Source organism: Aptenodytes forsteri, unplaced genomic scaffold (genome assembly GCF_000699145.1).
Source record: "Aptenodytes forsteri isolate BGI_AS27 unplaced genomic scaffold, ASM69914v1 Scaffold38, whole genome shotgun sequence".
Taxonomy (NCBI): domain Eukaryota; kingdom Metazoa; phylum Chordata; class Aves; order Sphenisciformes; family Spheniscidae; genus Aptenodytes; species Aptenodytes forsteri.
In genome coordinates this window covers 677,916-698,585 of record NW_008795704.1, presented here as the reverse complement: position 1 = coordinate 698,585, position 20,670 = coordinate 677,916, and the positions used below count along the sequence as shown (strand labels likewise).

The window sequence follows — 20,670 nt, the reverse complement described above, 5'->3', positions numbered from 1 at the left end:
CTGCGGGGGGCTGACGACATTAAAACCTGTCCATTTAAAATGCAGACGTCAAAATCATTTGCCAATGGGGGTGGGACTCGGAAACACTGTTCAACAGCAAACGGAATGGAAAGAAGAAGCCAAGGTCATCTCTTCACAGTCTAACGCTAGAAAAGAAGAAACTCAAGCTTTGAAAGTCTCAATGGTCCTTCTTAGAGGACTCCCCAAGTAGGAAAGCCGGCCTACAGCCTTTTCCGTGTTTGCTGAAAGGACGTTGCTTCTGGGGTAAGGAGTGGAAAATATAAAAACTCAAAAAGCCTCAGTGTTCATTATAAGAGCATTAAAATCAGTGTGGCCTGTTCACAGCTGGAAAAAAATACCTTTACAGCACTTCTAATGCCATAGATGAGAACTAACGCCATAGAGGAGAACTGAAGACTAGCAGAATGATGAAGAAACTGGTAGCTACAGGTACAGTAATCCCAAAAAAGTCATGCAAGATGTGCAAAACCTTTCCAGCTCAAGCTGAAAAGTTCTTGTAACTATCGAGGAAAGGGCAACTAAACTCCACTTAACGTAAAACCAAACTTTGGTTTTAAAAAATACAAAAGAATGTCTACGTCATATTTTCACTCGCTGCAGTTTGTCTCCAAACCTTTGAGGTGGGGGTGATAAAGAAATTATATCACTACCAGTTACGCTTTTTCCTTTCAAAGAAATGAATATATGCATTTTCAATCATTAGTTATATACTTCTGTCTATACTACTATTCTAGTAACCATGATAAAATAGGGAAATACTTTAAATCAAAAATACACATTAGCACTTACTATAGCTGTGCTTTTTACCCCCAAATACAGGCTTTTTCGTTCAGTGTCGCTGTAGACAGAAATACCCTTGTCTGCGTGTAGACCAAGAGGTAAAGACTTTTCTTTTGCTCTTGTTTTTTTGCTGCTTTTTCTTCTCAAAGGAGTGAGCAATTTGGGGGGGTGACCGAGTACTGGATTTGCTATCGTCGGCTGGGATGAACGACTGGAAAAACAGAACGAGAATTCGGTGCCTCCCATACTAGCTAGACAACACTGTTTATCTAATAAAGTGGCAAGACCCTGCAACTATTAACATGTAGTATGTCACCAGAGTTTTTTCTGACAGGGAATTAGGTAGATAATATTACTCATGGAAACACAGGTTTATGAAGGCGGAGCGGGGCAGGAGGGTAAGTAACAAAGAGTTTATGGGATAAGAAACTCACAAGCCACAATCTTTTTGTGTTTTTTTTCAATGAAACAAAAGTTCTAATTGGTATCGCGAGCCGCTGCACGCTCCTCCTCTGCTGGTCCGTCCTGCTCTTTCTCTGCCGACAAAGGCGGTGTTTGCTCTGTACAGTTTTGACTGTTTGCAGCTTCTTTTTCCGGCAGCGAGACAGTTTCTGGCTCTGGGTTTGCCAATTCCCCTTTCGCTTTCTTTCTCTTCCGCTTCTGGCTTTCCAGGTTCGCTGCCTCCGAGTGTCTGGTTTGCTGTATGCCAGGCAGCGCCATGCCAATGCCAGGGGAAAGAAACATTGAGGGATAGATCAGTCCAGGAGACATCCCTGGGATAAGAAACGGGTTAAAAGCTACAGGACTACTGGTAGTTATTGCGGATTCTGTCTGATTAGAAAACGAACTAGGACCAGGCTTATCTTCCGAGAGAGTTTCTTTTTTCACATCCTGGCTACTCTGTTTATCCTCAGTAGCTTTCTCTGCGTTGGCTGTACCACTTTTTGTTGTGCTTGTTAACGAAGTCGGAGCAGTTGCAGTACAAGTAGTTGTCATGGGGGGGTTGAGAAGTCCTCCAACGCCAAACATCTGTGGTACAGTAGCCATGCCCGGCAGCATCATGGGCAACATATTCAGGGTGCTTTTCACATCCTCGCCGGCGGGCACTGCTGCAAATCCAGCAGGAAACCCAACCAGCCCGGTCAGAGGGATCCCTTGCATGTTTCTCATGTTCTGAAGTCCTACTAGATCCATCCCAGCAATCAGTCCGTTCATGAACAATGGTCCCATTCCAGAAGAAGAATCTGCTACAACGCCGGGGCCTTTAATGAGTTCGCTTCGGGGCCTCCTCCCCCTCCGGCGGGGCCCTGCGTCTCGGAGCACAGGCTCGGTTAGGATGCGATTGAATTTGCTTTCCGGTAAGTAGCCCTGAAAACGAACACACACAACAGAAAACACGTGACAGTTATTACTGCATCAAAGGAAATCTGGCTTTTCTGTGCTCGCATCTGCATCCCAGATGGTGTCAGCACAGAAACATTTGCCTACATGATATGGAATTTGAGAGGTACACACAACTTTTCCCCAAGGGATGCTGCCAAATGCAAAACACCCTCGCCCTGCCCTAGCATGATACTGCAGCGTCAAAGTGCACAGGGAGGAAAGGAGGAAGCACATTTTTACCCCGCATTTTCACCCGAGCCGTCAGCATAGGCTGTTCACAACACGAGAAGCACCGGGACAGCTCTGTGTCAGATGCCAACTTAGCTCCCCTTCCAGCTTTAATCGTGGCTTCAGCAACAGGTGAAAAATCATGTCTTTTAGATGTGAAGGGCCAAATTTTCAGTGCTCTGCAGGACAGCAAAGCTGCATGGGATGACATACAGAGAGTGGACATGCTGTCTGAGGAGCTCCTGGTTAGAACTTCGCTGAGACGCCAGGAAGGTTCTTCTAGGCATTCAGATATGGGACCAAAACCCAGCGGCCACAACTGGGCGAGACTGTCCGGTTACACAGAGCAGCGTGGGGGGATCCGTAGTGCAGTTTAAAACTCCATTTTTCAGCATCCTCATCACAGACATTGAAACATTTCCCTTCGTGGCTCCCTTGAGTTTCAGTATCGCCGCTCTTTGAACCGTTTCCAATAATAGATTTAGGTAGGAAAAGTACTTCCCATTGACACCTGCAGTGCAGAAACTTGAATCAAATGACCCTGGCAGTCTGCACAGCACAGCTACTGCCCAAAGAGGGAGAATCTTCTGCTCTGTTCCCACTGGCACATGGGAAAACCTGCATGGGACCATGACCGCGCCTGGGCTCTACGCGGCAGCTGACGCCATGCTCCCGCCCAAGCGCCTGGAGTAGCCAGACGTCCCTCCGCATGCACGTGCCAGGACGGATGTGCCCTCGCCAAAAGCAAAGTGCTGATGGGGCTTGGGGGTGCAAATGCTAACGGGCATGCAGCCGCCGAACCAGGGTATGTGAGCGGGTGCCCGGGGCGGTGGCCAGGCACACAGCTATTCCTACTGGCAAAGAGACCGTCCCCTGCAAACAAAGGTAAGGAATAGCTGCCAGCTCACATGGGTGCTGGCCGCCCAGACGGGGCACTGACGCCAGCCCAGACGTGGAGCTGTTTCCTGGGGAGTGGGACAAACCATGCCAAATCTCCAGCGCTAATTAAAAGCAAATTTGAGAGCAGTACAAATCTCTAAGCCAACTGATTCCCCTTCCAGCCCCCCGTAAGGGCATCACACAAACCACTGCAGCCACAAAACCAGGGAGCAGGCGAGAGGGACCGTAGGGAGAAGTCCGGATAAGGCCAGCCCACAGGGCGGGGAAGGGCGAACTGGCAGCACCCGTGTGCCGGAGGGAAGAGCGCTCCTCCTCCTCAGGGTCTGCCATGCACCGGGGCAGGGACTGGCTTGACGAACAGGGTGAATGAATGCGGCAAGGGTCAGCTCTGTCCTGCCCCTCTCCCTGCCGCTGTCTGAGCCTTCAGGCCTGGTGACCTCTGGGGCCTTTAGTGGGCTGAGGTCTGCGCAGGCAGAGTTTGCAGGAGCTGATGAAAAGCCTTGGCTGAGGGTATTTTTGAAAATTTGACCCGCGAGAATGTGTTTTGTACACTCCCTGCCATCCAGCACCCGAGGTGGATTACTGCTCCTATGGCATTTCTCTTGCCCCTGCTATTTCGAAGCATCCCGAGGCTTTCTGGACAGTCACCCTGAGCCCTGTTCCCAGGGTGCTGACCCCCTTCTCTCCTTCCCCTGGCCGCACCGCTGAGCTGTGGCACGTGCCCAACCTCCCTCTCTGCCATGAGTGCTCCCGGTGCTGCTGGCCCTGCAGCTATCCCCTCCTGCGTGTGCAGCTGAGGTCCTGCCTCGCAGCTCCCAGATCCTCACTGGAGAAAGGTTGTGGGGATGGGGAGGGGAAAGAAAAGATGACATGATACAGATTTCTCCAAAAGCTCTAACTTACTGAAAGCTTAACAATGTCAGCCCAGTCAGCTGCAACAGCATACTCCAAGTTTGCATCAAGCCACCTTGGCAATTCCTTCAATGCTGGTGCTGTGGCTCCCCCTAACTATAAAACACAGCAGAAGGATGACCTCTATTGCAGAAAGAGTTATGTAAAATAATACAAGAAATACGATTAAACTTCCCTTAGCTCCTTGCTTTGGGCTGCAATTTGGCTGTGGCAGAGACTCTTCCCTTGCTACACATCTTTGCAGGACGCGGTATGCGCCTGCTGCCTCCAGACACACAGTTCAGGGAGAAAAGGCAAGTTCAGCCTCTGTGGCCTGTCCCATCGCTCTCCCCATGAACAAGCGATGGGGATAGAGCTTCTATAAAAGCCATGCTCAGAACTGGACAAACCCACCAATTCACCCAGGTCTCCAACGGCCATCGTGGGTGTGACAGAGGGAAACACAGATGTAGCTGAAACAGCCTCTTTCTGCCTCACTCTTTAGTTTTGGTTTTAGATGTGATTAATGTCACATCACCTTCTGACCTAGTGCAGTCCTGGGTGTGTTTGGGTGGAAAGTATCTCTAAACTTCCCCTCTCATTCAGAGAGGTGAATATCAGTGCACTGGAGATTAAACTGCAGACAAGTAAACCCATGCTCCTTGCTCAGTAAGCAAGAAAAAGCCCTTTAAACCCTCCACTTCCCGCATGCCCAGCACTTGGATGGTTATTGGTATGCTCTGCCTGTACCTCGTAAGGAGGAACAAAACAGAGATATTTGCATGGCAATATTACAATTTGTGGCATATTGCAGTGAATTCAGGGGGAACAATCAAATCCGGAACGGGAAGCACCAGCCAGGGCTGTGCCAATGGTGGCTTTAAAGCCAAAGGCTGAATCCCCTTGCTATTGCAGGGTCTGTGTACCCTGGCAAGGGTGGACACTCAGACTTTCCTTACTTCAAAGTCACTTATTTCGCAGGTCTGTGTCCCCTCGGGCACACACGTGTTACAGGATAGTGTAGATCAGTGACGTGTTCCAGATTTCTGTCCCATCCACAGGCTTCTCTGGATTAAATCTGGCCCCCAGTGAGCTTGGGGTCTGCTAAGCATTTTAAGACACCAAGGGCAAAGCACAGAACAGGCCTTCGCTTACCCGCCGTCCGGTACCCTTATGTACCACAGGCACCCGCTCCTCTCCCGTGAGTGAGTTAATGTCCAATTTGCTGGGGTCCTTGCAGCGTTGCCTCCTCTGCTTGGGCTTGTCTGAAAAATTCTGGAGTGCAAACAAGACAACATTAATGAGACTAGATGGCCTAATGAGCCTGGACGGCTACAAGCCCTGCAGGAGAGTGACACAGATGAGCTCCCAAGGGACAGAGGGTCCCTGCAGACTTGGGTGGGAGCAGCACGAGTGGCACAAGCTGGTCTCTGCCACAGGGCCAGCTCTTAAATGAGGACAACTGATTTTTGTAGGTATAAAGGGGTTTTCAGTGTACCCCACTTAGACTGCTCCAGCCCTTTCTAACTCCCCTCCAGTCCTAAAACTGTAACTTGCTGCCCATTCATATACGTGCATCTGTAAACGAGGCGCTAACTACAACTAGGAAAGAAAGAGAGAACAGGTCTGTGTGTGCCATCTCGTGTCAGTCTGATACAGCTACCCACTTCTCACCAGCTCATCTGTGCTTTGTTTTGCTCCTATTTCAGCTGTTCCCACCACAGAGCTGCTGCACCATGTTTCTTTGGGATCAGAACCCTTCAGGACCGCAACCTACAGAGTTACAGTTGAGTTGTTGCACACCCACTGTGTGCACCGAGTCAACGTGCCTGCAGAGATGTAGCATTATAATGAACTACTGCAGGCTCTGATTCCTGAAAGTCAAAGAAAAGACCCTGAGCTTGGTCTGTCCTTCAACAAGCTGAGCTGCTGCAGTACCCCAAAGCAGCTTTCAATCCATCCTACCTGGAGAGAGGACACCCGCCCTGACAGGGGAGACCCTGCAGGGTTGGCCCAGGGCACAGGGGGCTTGCTGGGAGCAAGAGGTTCACCAGCGGCATGGCCAGACTGGGCGAGCTCCAGTAAGCCCCCATGGAGGGCAAGGGCAATGGAAAGGCGTGGGAAGGCACCTCCACGCCTGCTCCACCATCTGACTGCTTCTTGCAGTGCTACTGGGAGTCTGGCCTTGGGCACAGAGCTGCATCTATCTCTGGACTTTGAAAAGCAATGGCCATCCTGCCTGAGCAAACGGTGGGCTCCACATCTCTCATCTCTAACGAGCTCCAAAACACTAACGGCTTGCCTGTACTCCAAGCTCCAGGGAATCCCTGCCTCAGGCACACAATCCTCCAGGACCAAGATGTACAGTCTTTTATGTAATACCACCACATTTCTTCCTACTCTGTTTTACAGCCTGTGCTCTGCCTACCACATGGTCTAATAGGCTAAATAAGCTGAAACTTGGAGCAAACCAACCCGTGAAACCAAGAGGCGGGTGCTTATGAGACGGCAAGAAGAATCAGACAGACTTTGCCCCCCACCCTCTGCCACTCTGCTTTCTGACGGCGCCTGCGGCCATGCAACCACAGCCTTTGCAGCCTGCAACACAGCCGCTTTGGTCCAGTTTTTAAAGCGAGGAGGTTTCCTCTTGTCTGGGAACCTTATTTAATACAACAGCACTGCCTAAAATGACCCCAGGTGAAAGGGAGTAACACAGACAGACCTCGAGCATCCCAAATCCCTTTTCCCATTTCTCTCCCCATCCCTGGTGCTTCTGGAAGACATTGGACTAATTGTGCACTGGGCAGACGGATGCACTGGAGCTGGAGAACGGACCTTGGGGCATGAGGACGCAGCTCAGCAAGTGCCTTTCACTGCTGTACAGGGAACCGTGCCCGCCTCCCAAACATGTGATGAGCCTCCCAAACAGCCCTGATGAACACCACAAGCCACAGTACAGGGAAAAAGGCTGCATTTTGAGACACTTCATGGAAGCCCTGAACTCAAGAGCAACTGCAGAAAACCTAACACAAAGGGCAACACACAAGGCAGACAGACACACACGTGCCACTGAAGGCCACCCTTACTGTGCCAAAGCCGGGAACGTCGAGTGTGTAGTCGGACTGCTGACGGAGCCAGTCAAGGAGACTCTTATTTGGGACAGCCTTCTCTGCTTGGCTGCCTGCAGCTGGGACTGGCTGTGGAGTTGAGGTAGCAGCAACCGATCCATCGGGGAGGGGACTGTTCTGGGGGGGCTGCGGCTGGTCTTCCTGAACATCCTGACATGGAGGGAGGAGCAGGGAGAGCCCATCAGCAGCACGTGGTGATGCATGCGCACCCAGATAAGCAGAGCTCCCAAAGCAGGTCATCTGCTCCCATCACACAGATTAATCCACATATTCCCAATACCTGTTCCTTAAATTACCACCCACCACCGCATTACACTTCCACTCCGTCCCCAGCACTGGTGGCATGGAGGGCAGAGGGAGCTGGGAGATGCTTCTGAACTCACCTGGAAACACCCTGTTCACCCACAGGACCAACTTCCCCCCAGATCACTCCTAAAAGTGGTCTAGAGGGACTGGTCTTGCTCCCAGATCCCCAGCCTTCTTTGAGTGGATCCCAGGTTAGAAGGAGAAAGGGTGCAGGCAGGCTCTTGGCCACAGCTCCAATGCAGTAAAGGACCTTTCCTCATGTTCTCTAACCCTAGACACACCCTGAGGTGGGACAGCTGCTTTTGATAATGCTTAACAGGACTCAAACACTCCAGGCAGAGTGCTGCAAGCCAGAGGGAAAACTTCCCTTCCTCCCTGGATACTTCCGCTCCTGCCTGCTCCAGCACAAGCCAAGCTGTCCTGGAGGAGGTCCCGCATTGTCATTGGCAGCAGAGCTTGTAGGGGAGAGCTGGACCATGAGACAAATTGTGCTGACTCCATCAGGGCCATGTGAAAGGGGGGAGCATCAACCCACCTGCAGCCTGGTTGGAAGAGGCCTCTCCTTCAAGAAGATGAGGTCCATCCCTTCTACATTTTTTCTCCTGCCCCGTCTCCTCCTCATGGCAGCATCGTCTCTTCGGAGGCTGCCGTTTACAATTTGTCCTGTGACAGGATGGATTAACCCTGCCTGGAGGATGCCAGACAAGTCCATGCCCAAGGAACCCTGGAGGGTGTTCACGGTCCCCAGTTTGGGCATGTTTGTGTTCAGAGGAAAAGGAGAGGAGTTCCCCGGGGACCCGTCAGAGGCTCTGGACAAGTCCACCGCTGTGTCACGCCAGCCGTTCAGCACAATGGGTGGATGAACATGGGTTGCTGCTAGCTGCTCCAAGCTCCTCTGCTTGGCATCTCTCTCCATCTCGAATTCATAGGGCCTCCTGTGCTTCCGCTCGTCCTTTGCAAAGGCAGGGGTCAGGAAACCTTCCTGTGTGTATCAAAGCCATGGAGAGGGTTACGGCTGCTTGCGCACTGCCCAGGGACCACAGCTCTTCGAACCAACACAGTTAATGGTCAGGCTCTTCTGCCTCTCCACAGGAGCCCTGAAGGATGCTCTTTCCCTGGGCACATCACACCTCTCTTTCCCTGTGTGGGGATGGTGCTGGAGCACCCTCACACACACTTTGATCTCCCAAGGTGCTATAACCCTGGGTGCTCCGCCAGCTTCTGGGCAACCAGGCTGGGGTCCCAGGCCAGCAGCTTCTGCCTCTGCACTGTGTCCAACAGTGAGAGGAGATGAGAGAGAGCTGGTGACTGACGGGGCAGTGCCCTCTCCTGCACCCTTTCCTTTGGGACACCAGGGCAGTGTCCCCTTTTCCCCCTGACCATGCCGGGTGCTCCAGTGCTGACTTTGGAAACATCTCTGCAGCCACAGGAGCTGCAGAGCTGTCGCAGAACAGCCACCTTCCCAGGACGTGAGCAGGGCTGGCAGGGGGCTGAGAACACAGAGACCTCACCAGGAGCCCTCAGTGGAGGGGACCAAGTGGCTTAAGCCATGTGTTATACACCACAAGCGGCACCAAGAGGCAGTGAAAACCCAGGCTCTGCTTGAAAAACTCCTGAGCACTTCTGGGCAATGCTTCACCCCAGAGTCCCAAGCCTGTCCCTGCCTGAGGGCCCCCCTCACCTTTTGTACCTGTGAGATTAACACCCCATTATTGAAGCTGGGATCAGGGGCTTCTGACTCAGCAAAGCTGTTCCTGCTGCCGGCATTGCTGGCTACCGCTGGAGCTGTCAGCAGGCTTTGTGTCTCAAACTGCTGGCTGGAGGAAGGCCACTTGCCCTTCAGGATGGCATGGCAGATGTTGTCAATGCGGTTGATGATCACACGGTCCTGCAAACAGAATCAGACGGTGTCAGGCTGGGACTCGAATGACTGACTCGTGTATGTCATCTCAGGATTAAAGACAGCGCCAGCCCTGGTGACCTCAGCTCAGCGGGGAACTACTTTGGGGCAGGCATATCCACGGCACGGGTGCTTGGGAAGAGCACCCCAGTTAGAGCATCCACGGGGAGCTGTGTGCGGAGGACCAGGAGGCAGAGCTGGGGCTGTGTGAGCCACTGCTGGTCAGGATTACGCAGTAACTCTCCCAATACAAACAGTGTCAATTTTAAACTCACCTTAGGCCACTCAGAGAAGGAGTAAAGTGTCTTCTCCTGCAGCAGCTGGGCGATGGTCGGTGCCCGGGCATCCTGAAGGTCATCCATCTCCCCAGGCAGGACAGAAGCAGAACTCTTGCTCTCTTCCTCCAAGTACTTCTCTGGACCATCTGAGAAAGCGACAGAGAACAGAGCCCATCACCGCTCTGCCTCTCTCACCCTCTCGAGGTGGGAGCAACTCCTCACACCTTCCCACCCCAGTGCCCAGCTGGCTCCACAAGGGTTCTATTCCGCAACCAGCCACCAAGAAACGCAGCAGCTCTGGGTCACGGCAGGTGGCCCACGCTGCTCAGGAAGGGTCAGCACTCCCCTGGGCTGAGTCTGGAGGGCTTGTATTGCAGTGGCCGCCATCCCTGACCATCCCCATACCCCAGGTGGGCAAGGAGGAGGGCACATGCCTTTCCAGAAGAAGCTGGTCGCCAGGCAGTGCCCTGTGCCAGGAAGGGAAGGGCGTCCTGCATTCCATGGGATGCTTACAGCAGAAGAGCTGCTGGGGCCCCGGTTGGGGGGTTCTGGCCAGCCCTGCTGGCAAACACAACCACCAACCCTTTGTTCCCCAATCACATCAGCTAGAGGGACCCCAGCTCCTGCAGAGGGGAGGCTGCTCCGGGGGCTCGGCAGCCCCAAGGCTTTGGCTCTGCAAGGCAGACAGCAGGTCCCTCCCACCCCAGCCGGAGGTGACTCTCAACCAGAGGGAGCTCTCAGGACCGTACCTTGACTCTGGCTGCTGCTGGCTTTCTCCCCCTCATCTCTGTTCTCACACTCTTCTTGCTTCACCCCCTGGGGCTCGGGGTGCAGGGCCTCTCTGCAGCCTGCCTGCCCCTCAGCCCCTTGGCCCCAGGCCTCCCCGCCACCACGGGGGGGCTCTGCCCCTGGGGCCCCCAGCAGAGGTGCAGGCAGGCTGAAAGCCTGGCTCTGAGCCTGGCCTGGTGAATGCTGCAGGGTGCTCTCCTCATCCAGGACACGGTCCTCCCTACCCTTTGGCCCAGGCTCCCCCAGCCCTTCGTGCGTCCCCAGCCCCAGGGACTCTCTCTCGCCATTCACGTCTTCTGGGCACGTGCCCTCAGGTGTGGGGAGTCCAGAGCTCTGCTCCTCACCCCCTAGTTCATTAGCCTCAGGGTCACAACCGGCCCTGGTCCTGGGACCACTCAAGCCTTCCACAACATCTGCTGCTGCCTCAGAATTATCATCGTCCTCTTCTTCCTCCTCATCTTCCTCACTGTGGCTCTGACTTGGCCCTGACTTTGCCTCCATTCCTTTCTCCTGCAGCAGATTGATGAACCTCTGCTCAGGAGGAACCTTTATTTCATAGTTATGAAGACTGGGACTGTAAAGCCCCACACTTATGACCCCTTCCATGGAACCATGCTCAGGCAGCACTGGCGCAGGGCTGGTGAGATCTCCCTTCTGCTGCAAGGCTTCGCAGAGCTCTGCTGGGACGCTCCGCGAAGGGTCGCTTTCGGGGGTAGAAGGTGAAGGCTCAGCTTCCTCGTTCTGACTGTCCATTCGGTCACAGCCCACCTGCAAACCCTCTAGGAAGGGAGTCTCTCTCATGGCATCTGCATCGCAGCTAGACGGATCCTCGTCCCCGTCTAGCTTGCCCTCAGAGAGTTTAGCAACACTGCTTCCAACATCTGTGCAACTTGGGCTGTCTCGGGCAAGGGAGCTTTGCTCGCTGTTACAGGCCTTCTCATCGTACATCATGCACACCAATGAGTCTGGCAGAGAGCTCTCATCATAGTTACTGGAAATTATGTCCCGGACTTTAGACATGAATGTTTCACAGTTTGCATCCGGCAGACTGCCCCCAGCCTGGGACATAGTGTTGTCTACAGTGTCTAGCTTGATCTGACTCTCGGCTTCATTCTCCAGGGATTCGCAAGTCCGGTCCACCTGGCTGTACAGGGGGGAACTGTAGAGTTTGGAGTTAGTCTGATAAAGGCAGCACAGGGTTTCTGGGCCTGGGAGCCCCGTTCTTTTATGCTGGGCATAGTTCCTGTATGCATCTAAAAAAGACAGCTGGGGGTCATTCATGATGTAGTAATCAGTGCGATTCAGGCCATGCTTGGCGGTGCCGATCAGCAGGTCCCGATCATGTTTGCCACACTCCCACCACACTGGCAGGTAGAGGCTCGGCCGGCACAGCTTGAGCCGCTCATGGAGCTGCGGACACTTGAGCACCTGCTCGCGCACCTTTCGCAGAAGTTCGATACGGTAGAGGGTTCTGGCAGCACGTTCCTCCGTGATGGGCTCCACGTAGATGTCAGGGTCTGGGGGACCTACAGCAAGGATAGAAAAGCCAAGGCCCCGTTATACAGATTGATGAGAGTTACTCAGAGGCAGAGATGAGCAAGGTGAGTTTTAACTCTTGCTCAGACTGCAGGTGAGGTGGGGGGAGTGCTTGTAGCCACCGTTGAGGCTTCTTTTCCCAGTCTCACCACCTTCCATTCATTTGCCACCAAATGGACACACAGGAGTAAACTCCCTCGACTTTAGCAGCTGGACCAAGAGTGGCACTTGGCTGCAGAGGATTTCAGAGTCTTGTCTGAGCTCTGCACCATTAGCGCCATCAGTGCTGGAGCTGCCTAGACCTGCCGGTGGAGCAGCTCCCTGGGGTCTGAGCCTCTGGTAGCCCTTCAGCAGGTTCTCAGGGAAGGGAGTCCCTCAACTCATGCAGCTCTTTTGATGAGGAACATCTACCTAAGGCATTAACACACACATCCAAGCAACTGTGCCTGAGACCAGACCTCCTGACAGGTCTGAGATGAAATCCTTCCTGCTGCTGTTAGAAGCAAATTGCTTTGTGTTTAAATAGCTCCCAAGCAGCTTTTCATCTGCCATGTCCTGCACGGTGCCAATGCACTGGGGCTCTGCAGGGCACTCTGAGAAAATGGATGCCCTGTGTGTTGGCCGGGCTTCCCAAGCCTCCTGCAATGGGTTCAGATGCGCTTTACCCTGTAGCAGAGCTCTCTAGTCAGCTACGCCACAGCACGGGCACTGTGCAGACTCTGTCCAGCGCCAGCAGAGAGATGCTCGGAAAGAAAGCAGCAACACAGATCGCCCAAACAACCCCCAGCTCCAGTGTGGAGGAGATGTGGTCTGCTGCTTCTCTACTTCTCCTCCCTCACATCTAGAGGTTGCTGTCTTGGATAAAATTGGTTGTGATTTCATGGGAGAGCTCTGTGAGACCTGTGAGAGCAGGGGCTGGAGCCCACAGGGCTGCCCTAGCTTCCTGTTGCGCTGGGGAGGCGGTACACGGTGGTAACAAGGCAGCCAGAAATCTGCAAGCCCACAGCCTGCCTGGTATCTCGCTGCCTCCAACTGTCCCTGAAACTCCTCGCTTGCTCTCCTGCTCCACAAGAGCAGTGGGACCATTTCTGACCTATGGCTACATGGGCCTACCGTTACACCCCCATAGGCCATGCAATTTCCACTCACCATCCTCTTTCCACAGTGGGAGACCACAGACATTCTTGCACATGGCCACGAAGCTGTAGAAGTACTTCTCCAGGCTCTCATCTGTCTTCTTCTCCAGTCGAGAGATGGCTCGGAACTGGGCCCAGTCAAAGATCTTTTTCTCCTGGTCATAGATAACCCCAAAGGAGGAGACCGTGCGGTAGAAATCAGCCTGCTCCCTCCTGGTCCACCTGTGGTGCAGGGAGGAGACATGAACACCACTGAGACACGTTCTGGTGCCAGCATGGGCAAGGCACCAGGCAGACAGGCTCAGAGAGGACTATCTAGTTACTGCCCACCAGTTTTTGGGGAGCTGCCAGGAGGAGCACAACAGGGAGATCACCACAACCTGAGATCCTCTGCCTTATGGCGCATAGTGAGGAGGAACGAAGGCCACGGGCCCTCTGGCTCTTGGCTCACTGTTGAAAAAACACTCTTGGCTGTTTGAAAAAACACTAAGTGCAGCTCCTGGCTGTGCTGCCGATGGGGCACAGGCTCCAGCAGCTTCTGTGGAGGCACAAACCTATCTCACCTACTTGCTTCCTGCCACATCGAGTTGTCTCACCACCTCCATGGAAAGGCCAACTCCCTGTACCAGGAATTAGAAAGGAAGGTCCTGCAGACCCAGCTCTCATCCAGCCTCTTCCAGAGGGAAACTGGGACTGGGATTCGTTGCCGTAAGGGTCCCAGTAACACCATCCACCCTGCTGACTCCTGTGGACTCCTGGGTGCCAGGGGTGGGTGTCACCCCCTTTCCACTGAAGGAAAGCAGCCATGGTGATGGGGGGGTTCAGTTACAGCACTGTTAGAGCACAACTTTCACCCTGGCTTGGACTCTCTGAGCTTTCAGCTCGTGGGGATCACTCAAAGGAATGATCCAGGACAGAGATGGTGAAGAGAGTCCTGGGCAAATACAGCCCCAGGCAAACAGAGCACAGAGAAACAGGCGACAGAGAACAGACCAGGGTGCAAACTACAGGGCAAGCGCAGGAGCAGGTCACGGCAGAGAAAAGTGAGTGCTGTAGGCTGAAGAAAGCTTAAAGTCAAATCTCAGCTCCTCTGAATTGCAGCTCTGAGCCAGCACCAGCAAGCAGCTGGGACACGTCAAGGGAGAGCAGACACAGCACTCCCCAACTAACCAAAATACACCTAGACCAGCATTTCCACCCCTGCTCCCAGGGGCCATGAGCCCCCTGCAGTGATATTTCATTCCAAAAGGGAGAATAACAAGAGGAAAGTTAATAAAAAAATCAATGATCCAAATCAAAGAGCCCAACAGGGAGTTTGTTGAAAGGCCTCAAATTAAAGGCTGGTTGGAAACTGCCTAGGACACTCTGTAAGGACACTCAAAAATAAAAAGCCCACAGAATTAAAGAGCAGGAAATACCAGACTGCTGTGGTGTCCACAGCACAACCACTGATGCCCCCACCTTGAACAGGGGACAGTACAACTGGAAGAGGTCCAGAGGAAGGGGAGAGGGAAGATCAGTGGGCTGGAGCAGCTTCCATACAAGGAGGCCGTGAACAGAGAGCACAGGGCAGCACAGATACCAAGTGGTTACGTGGGTTCCTGCAAGGGGGACAGGTTCACAGGAGACAAAGCCATGAGGACTGCTAACCACAGAGAGCCCCTGCAGCTCAGGAAGTCCCACAGCTGTGCACTGGGGACTGGCAGTGATGGAGGCAGCACCACCCTGCTGCACACCCTCCCCGGTTTCTTTAGAGAGCCACGCAGGGTGCCAGGATGGTCCCACCATCCTTCCACTTACTGGGACACCAATGAAATGGGAGCACACCGCAACCAGGATATGCCACCATTGGGCTCCCGAGGCCATGAGCAGGAGGCTAATGCAGCGGCGTGAGAGCCACGAGGGTCAGAAAGGCTACACACATGGGCTGTGACAGCGCTCATCTGTCAACCCTTCATCCACGGTGTGTCCCAAGTGCACAACACTGCTCAGAAGCACCTGCTCTGCTGGGGCTGTGTGCGATCCCTGGCCCAGCAGATGCTGGATTTGACCCTGAAGAGCTGTCCCCTCGCTTCTTTCCACCATGTCACCAGCTGCTACCCACAAACTACAGTGGAGGCTGCTCTCCGGCTGGGCTGGCTGCCAGAGCCACAAGGCTCCCTCGCGGCTGGGAGCAGCATTCCCTGCCCAACAAGGACCCACGTGCCTCCGTCACACAGGCAGCTGGCTGCACGGACAGCCATGGTGACATTTACCTGGGTAAATCCAGGGGGGCAAGGATTTCAACTGGCCTAAATCAGCTTTGGAAAGGACCCTCTGCTGCGTTACCTTTTCTGCATTTCTTTGTTCACTGAGTCCATCTCAGAGGCTCTCCTGAACATCTCGTCCTGCAGCCAGTATCCATGGTTACCAGGCACCAGCATCTCGGCACGGGGAGGCAGCTCTTTGCGGTTGCAGCGCTGGTAGACGGTGACGAGCCTCCGCAGTCTGGCTGTGAGGGCAGATGAGACAGGCCAGCAGGATCTGTCTGAGTCGGAGCCATCCTGGGCTTCAAACATCAGCAAGGACATTAGTATTTAATGAACACTCAAAGCCACAGGTTCCACATCCCTCCGGCCGGCTCCCAGAGCTCCCTCTCACCTTCCCTCTCCCATGGGGGACATAAGGGATCACAGTCATGAGTGGGGGGCTGTGGTGACCATCCCTGGGCCTCCGCAGTCCAAAAGCTGCTGGCTCACAGCCTCACCATGTCTAATCTTCCTTCAGAGAGAGCCCAGAGGCAGAGATCGGGGTAGGAATGATGGCTCCAGGCCAGGCCATGTGTGGGAGAGGACTGCTGCTCCCTGCTCAGCAGTGGGACTAGCCAACCCATGGCATCCGCCAGCACTGCCCACTGCAGAGACCCTGCACGCTCATCTCATGCAGGCAACTGCATGGACAAGGGCAGGCTAATGGCTTCTAGTCACCCCTGGCTGGCTTTGGCTGGAAACACTCTTTTTTGGGACCCTGGCTGCCCTGCCACAGGGCCCATCCCTGGGTCACGCATGACTCTGCACGGGAGGGCCCCTAACAGGAGCCTGCCCAGGTTAAGATACCTCACACACTAACACAGAGCAGCACGTCCCTCCCACCCAGCAGCGCCTGCCTCTGTGCCGTGCCAGCCCCTGTGAAGCCACACGCCATGCTGCGGGAGATACGGCCTCACCTGCCGCTGGCTCGTCCTGCTTCTCACCGGCTTCACCCACCCCAGCAGCCATGATGTCCTGCAGAAGGAAACCATCAGAGAAGGCTCTCCAGCCCCACACAGAAACCCCCGTGCCGCAGCCCACCCGGCCCTGGCAGGGTACGGGGTGGCAGGACGGGCAGGTCCACGTGTCCTGTGCCCTCGGGCTGCAGTCACTGGCTGCCCTCAGCACACGGGATCAGAGCAGCATGGACAGGGGAGGTGGCAGCTCAGAGGGGCAGTGCTGTCCATTTTGGGCCTGGAGGGGTGGTCCACCACAGTAACACAGGCTGTAGTGCCACTGACCAGGACAGTAGCAGTGCGACAGCCTCTGCTGCTCAAATGAACCTTGCACCCTCCCATGCTGCCTCGTTTACTGCTCTTCCTCTCCCCCAGGGCCATTTCTTTTGGGACACCCCCAACTCCTTTGCCAGCCCCACGTGGCTCCTGAAGCCGAGTGCGAGAGCCAGCACCCCTGGCCATCAGCTCCCCATGAGGTGGATGCTGCCCAGGTCCGCAGAAAACACACAGAGCCCACAGCAGAAGCTGTGCTCCAGCGAGCAGAGACGACGCAGACAGCGTGGGGCAAAGCCCATGCACGGTGCAGCAAAACTGGCACAGAGCAGGGTCACCGGCAGTGCTGGTTCCTCCGTGCCCCGCAGCAGAGCTGACGGCGCTAAGCCTGCAGCGCAGGGTGGGAGGGCAGGCCTGGCAGCAGCAGACATGCATCGATCACCGTGAATCCCACTCACCTCCTGCTTTGGCAGCCCCTCCAGCTTTTCTCCACCGCTCTCTTCCTTTTCCATGCTGCCCCTGGGTAAGAGAGTGAATTAGTCCCTGGTAGTGGCAGCACAGCCCCCTTGGCTGTGCCAGTTGTCGGCAGGAGGGAGCAGAGAATTGGTGCTCATGCCATCCCTCTGCCTTGTACTGGGAGCCAGCTCCCACCTGCCTTCCCCCCTGCCCACTGTGCTCAGATGCATGGTCTGCTTCCTTCCCTCTCCCTACGCACAGCTCACCCCACAGCACTGCCCCATTGCTAACATGGCCCCCAGGAGTGAGCCAGACAGCCCCCGAGAGCTTGGCTCCATCCCCTGCCCACCTTTCGGCAGCGTCGTGGGCCCCGTCGCTGACGCCCTGCTCCGCAGAGAGCAGCTTCTCGTCTGGCATGCCCACCTTCTCCAGAAAGCACAGCGCCGGGTCCGCCCGCATGGCATTGTACCTCTCGTAACCTGCCAACCGCCATGGGCCATCAGAAAGGAGAAAGACGGCACAAAGCCAGGCCTGAGCCTGGTTCAGGCGAACCTCCTGCTCTGTGGGATACAGCTCCCCACCTGGCTTTCACACTCTCTGTCTGTGCTGCTGTGAGAGCAATTCTCACCCCCAGAAATTCAGAACACTTTCCCAAAAGCTGCTAATTGCTCTGCAGCCCCTGGGCAGCGGGCAAAGAGAAAGGTCAGCCTTTCCATCCCAGCAGGCAGCCCTGCCTGGTAGGCAGCGCAGCACCCGGAGAGCTGTGCACAGCACCCGTGGCAGGTTGCAGCTGGGCGCAAACAGCCCTGTGGCTCCTGGAAGCTGCAGGGGGACTTCATGACAAGGCTGGGGATGCCAGGATAGGCTCTGTGCCTTCCTCCTCGCCCTCACGTGGCAACTGCATGCTGCTCCCGGCAAACCAGAGGAGTCTGCCACGAGACTGGGCACAGCAGTGTGCCTGCCCCACCACCCGAATGAGCTGGCAGCGCCGCAGCTGGCAGCGCATGGGGAGAGCTGCCTTGGCCCTGTGTGGCTATGGTGCATGGCCGCAGCTCTGCCCCCTCGCACTGACGTGAATGTCCCCTCCAGGTACCGGAGCTCTGGCCAGGTGCTCCACTTGGGTCCCTCTCACGCACTGGCACCCACCAGACAAGCTGGGTACACACCGTGCTTGAAGACGCCGATGAGCAGGGATTTATCGGCTTCGGCATTCCACCAGTCCACTGGGATCTCCACGTAGTCAATGTCTGGCAGCAGCACGTCCAGCTCCCTGTGGCAGACAAGGTATGAACGCCCCTCTCCCAGCCTCACCAGACACTGGAGCGCACTGGGTACTGCTGGGCAGGGGCAGGGGGAGACAGGAGGCATCACCCGCTGGCTTGGGGACAGCTAATGAATGCAAGGCTGGCCTGGGGCCTTGCCATGGCCTGGTGTGCACATCTCCCTGGGGTCAGAGAGCTGGAGCCTTGGCTCCACCGCAACCCACTGCCTTCCACATCATCTTTCTCCAGAGATGGGGAGGCTGCACAGCCCCTCTCCCCTCCCACCCAAGCAACACCAGAGGACTGGAGATCCTAACTGATCTGAACAGCATCTCTTGGGGGAAACCACTTCAAACCTACCAGCCCCAAAAGAATAGAACATCTGGTGGGGTGGGCTGCAACATCCCCTCCGCACAGACTCATGCTGATGGAGCTGTGCTGGGGAAGGCAGCAGCCTCTGCTCTAGGAAATTAAGCTCAGCATATCACACTTCTCTCTGAAGCACTGAGAGCTGAGTCTTTGCAGGAAGATCAGGAGCTGGCAGGCTGCAGGCTCAGTGGCATTAACAGAGCCTGTCAGCCCCCTTGTCCTCAGTGCTGGGAAGGGACTACAGGCCACAGCGATGGGGCATGCTCTGCTCTGAGGCCTGGCCCTGGGAACCAGGCACAGTCTCTCTCCAATCCCACTTTGGATTAAAGGCCAATTTGTCAGGCAGCATGTGGAGACATTTTCCTGCAGGCTGCAGGGTGTCCCTGAGTGTCCTCACCACCCCCCCAGGCTGGTGCTGCAGCCTCAGAGCTGCCTCAACAGGGCTGCCACGGCCACGGTCCCTGCTCAGGCAGAGCTGCCATCTAAGGATGAAGTTTTGCCTGAGCAAGACCTAGGGATTTGACCACAGGGTCTGACTCGCCTAGAGCCGCAGTGAGCCCAGACCTGGCTGGGCTGGATGGCTGTGGCAGTGCTCGAGCGCTGCCACCACCTCCCCGAGAAGCATCGCAGGGGTTCACCGTAAGGTCCCTACCTGGCAGGGGTCCCCTCGAAGGCTTTGTCTGCGGCCTCCCCCAGCACTTCAGCCTTCAGGTAGTAGAGCATTCGCACCCGCAGCAGAACCCTGTCCCAGGGCAGCAGAGAGGAACACACGCTAGCACGCAGGTGCTCAGATGCCAGCCTAGGGCCTGGCCCAATGGCCCTCGCCAGAGCATTTGCAGGGGGATGCTCTGAGGGTCAGCAAGGCCAGAGAAACCTGCTCGACACCGTGTTTCCCCATGTGGGAGGACCCACCTCCTCAAAGCAGGACACGCACCGGCCATGCGGTGTCCTGCCACAGTGCCCAGCCCTGCGATCTGCTGGGACCCTGCAGCCGGAGGTTTGCTGCTCAGGGCATGGCTCCCGTTAGCTGGAGAAGCATCCGAGAGCGGTCCAGCAGCCGGAGCATGGTGATCCTGCATGGGCTGTGAGCCTTTTGCAGCTCCCTCCCACCCTCCCCATGCTAAAGGCCCTCAGCCTACGGTCTACATGAGCTGACATGGGCTCCTGCACTCACTTGTTGCAGTGCTGTTTGAGGTGCTTCTTGTAGCTGTCGTCATGCAGGACGACCTCGGGGTTGCAGGTGGCGAGCCAGTCCGCGTTCTTTATCTCGGGAAGCAGCATCTGGTTTTTCGTCTTCTTCCCCTTCCTGCCTCTGGGCACCGGTGCTGACAAGCCTGTAACAGCAAGTGGCAGCCAGTGAGCACCGTGGGCACTGTGGGCCAGACCAGGCACGGCCTCGAGGCATCTCTGGCCCTGCGGTGCACAGGCAGGGCAGCAGAGCCAGGGAGCTGGAGGAGGCCGTGCAAAGCTCCTGGCTGCAGGTCGGCAAGCCAGGGTAGGGGAAGTTCACGGGGTAAACGCAGAGCATGGGAGGCTCTGTCTCCAAGAAAAACTTGGGGATCGCCACAGAAACTGAAGTGCTGTGAGTTCTCAGTGCAATGCTGAGCCCAAAGGATAACATGGCCCCTTGATGTACAAAAATATCACAGAGAAGCATGGAAGGGACCTTGGTCCTGTGCACGGCTCTTAGAGCCTTACTTGGACACTACAGCCAGCTCTGAATTTCACCCTATGGGGTAAACACAGTGATTTGGGACAAGAGTTCAAACAAGAGTCTCCCAAATGATCAA

At 55.3% G+C, this 20,670-nt stretch overlaps 1 protein-coding gene across 1 annotated transcript in view; it reads right to left on the bottom strand.

The window, feature by feature from the left end:
- Window positions 1-923: 923 nt before the first annotated feature.
- Window positions 924-20,670, bottom strand: part of CHD6 (chromodomain helicase DNA binding protein 6) — a 50,550-nt gene continuing 30,803 nt past the window's right edge. Inside the window, exons 23-38 of the mRNA XM_019473118.1 lie at window positions 20,055-20,214; window positions 19,533-19,622; window positions 18,416-18,519; window positions 17,599-17,728; window positions 17,252-17,312; window positions 16,482-16,539; window positions 15,605-15,824; window positions 13,290-13,498; window positions 10,565-12,130; window positions 9,813-9,961; window positions 9,319-9,525; window positions 8,173-8,619; window positions 7,290-7,481; window positions 5,359-5,478; window positions 4,216-4,320; window positions 924-2,169 (exon numbers count right to left, since the gene is read on the bottom strand). Coding sequence (XP_019328663.1) covers window positions 1,279-2,169; window positions 4,216-4,320; window positions 5,359-5,478; window positions 7,290-7,481; window positions 8,173-8,619; window positions 9,319-9,525; window positions 9,813-9,961; window positions 10,565-12,130; window positions 13,290-13,498; window positions 15,605-15,824; window positions 16,482-16,539; window positions 17,252-17,312; window positions 17,599-17,728; window positions 18,416-18,519; window positions 19,533-19,622; window positions 20,055-20,214 — 4,709 coding nt within the window. The 3' untranslated portion in view covers window positions 924-1,278. The remainder of the gene's footprint in view (window positions 2,170-4,215; window positions 4,321-5,358; window positions 5,479-7,289; window positions 7,482-8,172; window positions 8,620-9,318; window positions 9,526-9,812; window positions 9,962-10,564; window positions 12,131-13,289; window positions 13,499-15,604; window positions 15,825-16,481; window positions 16,540-17,251; window positions 17,313-17,598; window positions 17,729-18,415; window positions 18,520-19,532; window positions 19,623-20,054; window positions 20,215-20,670) is intronic.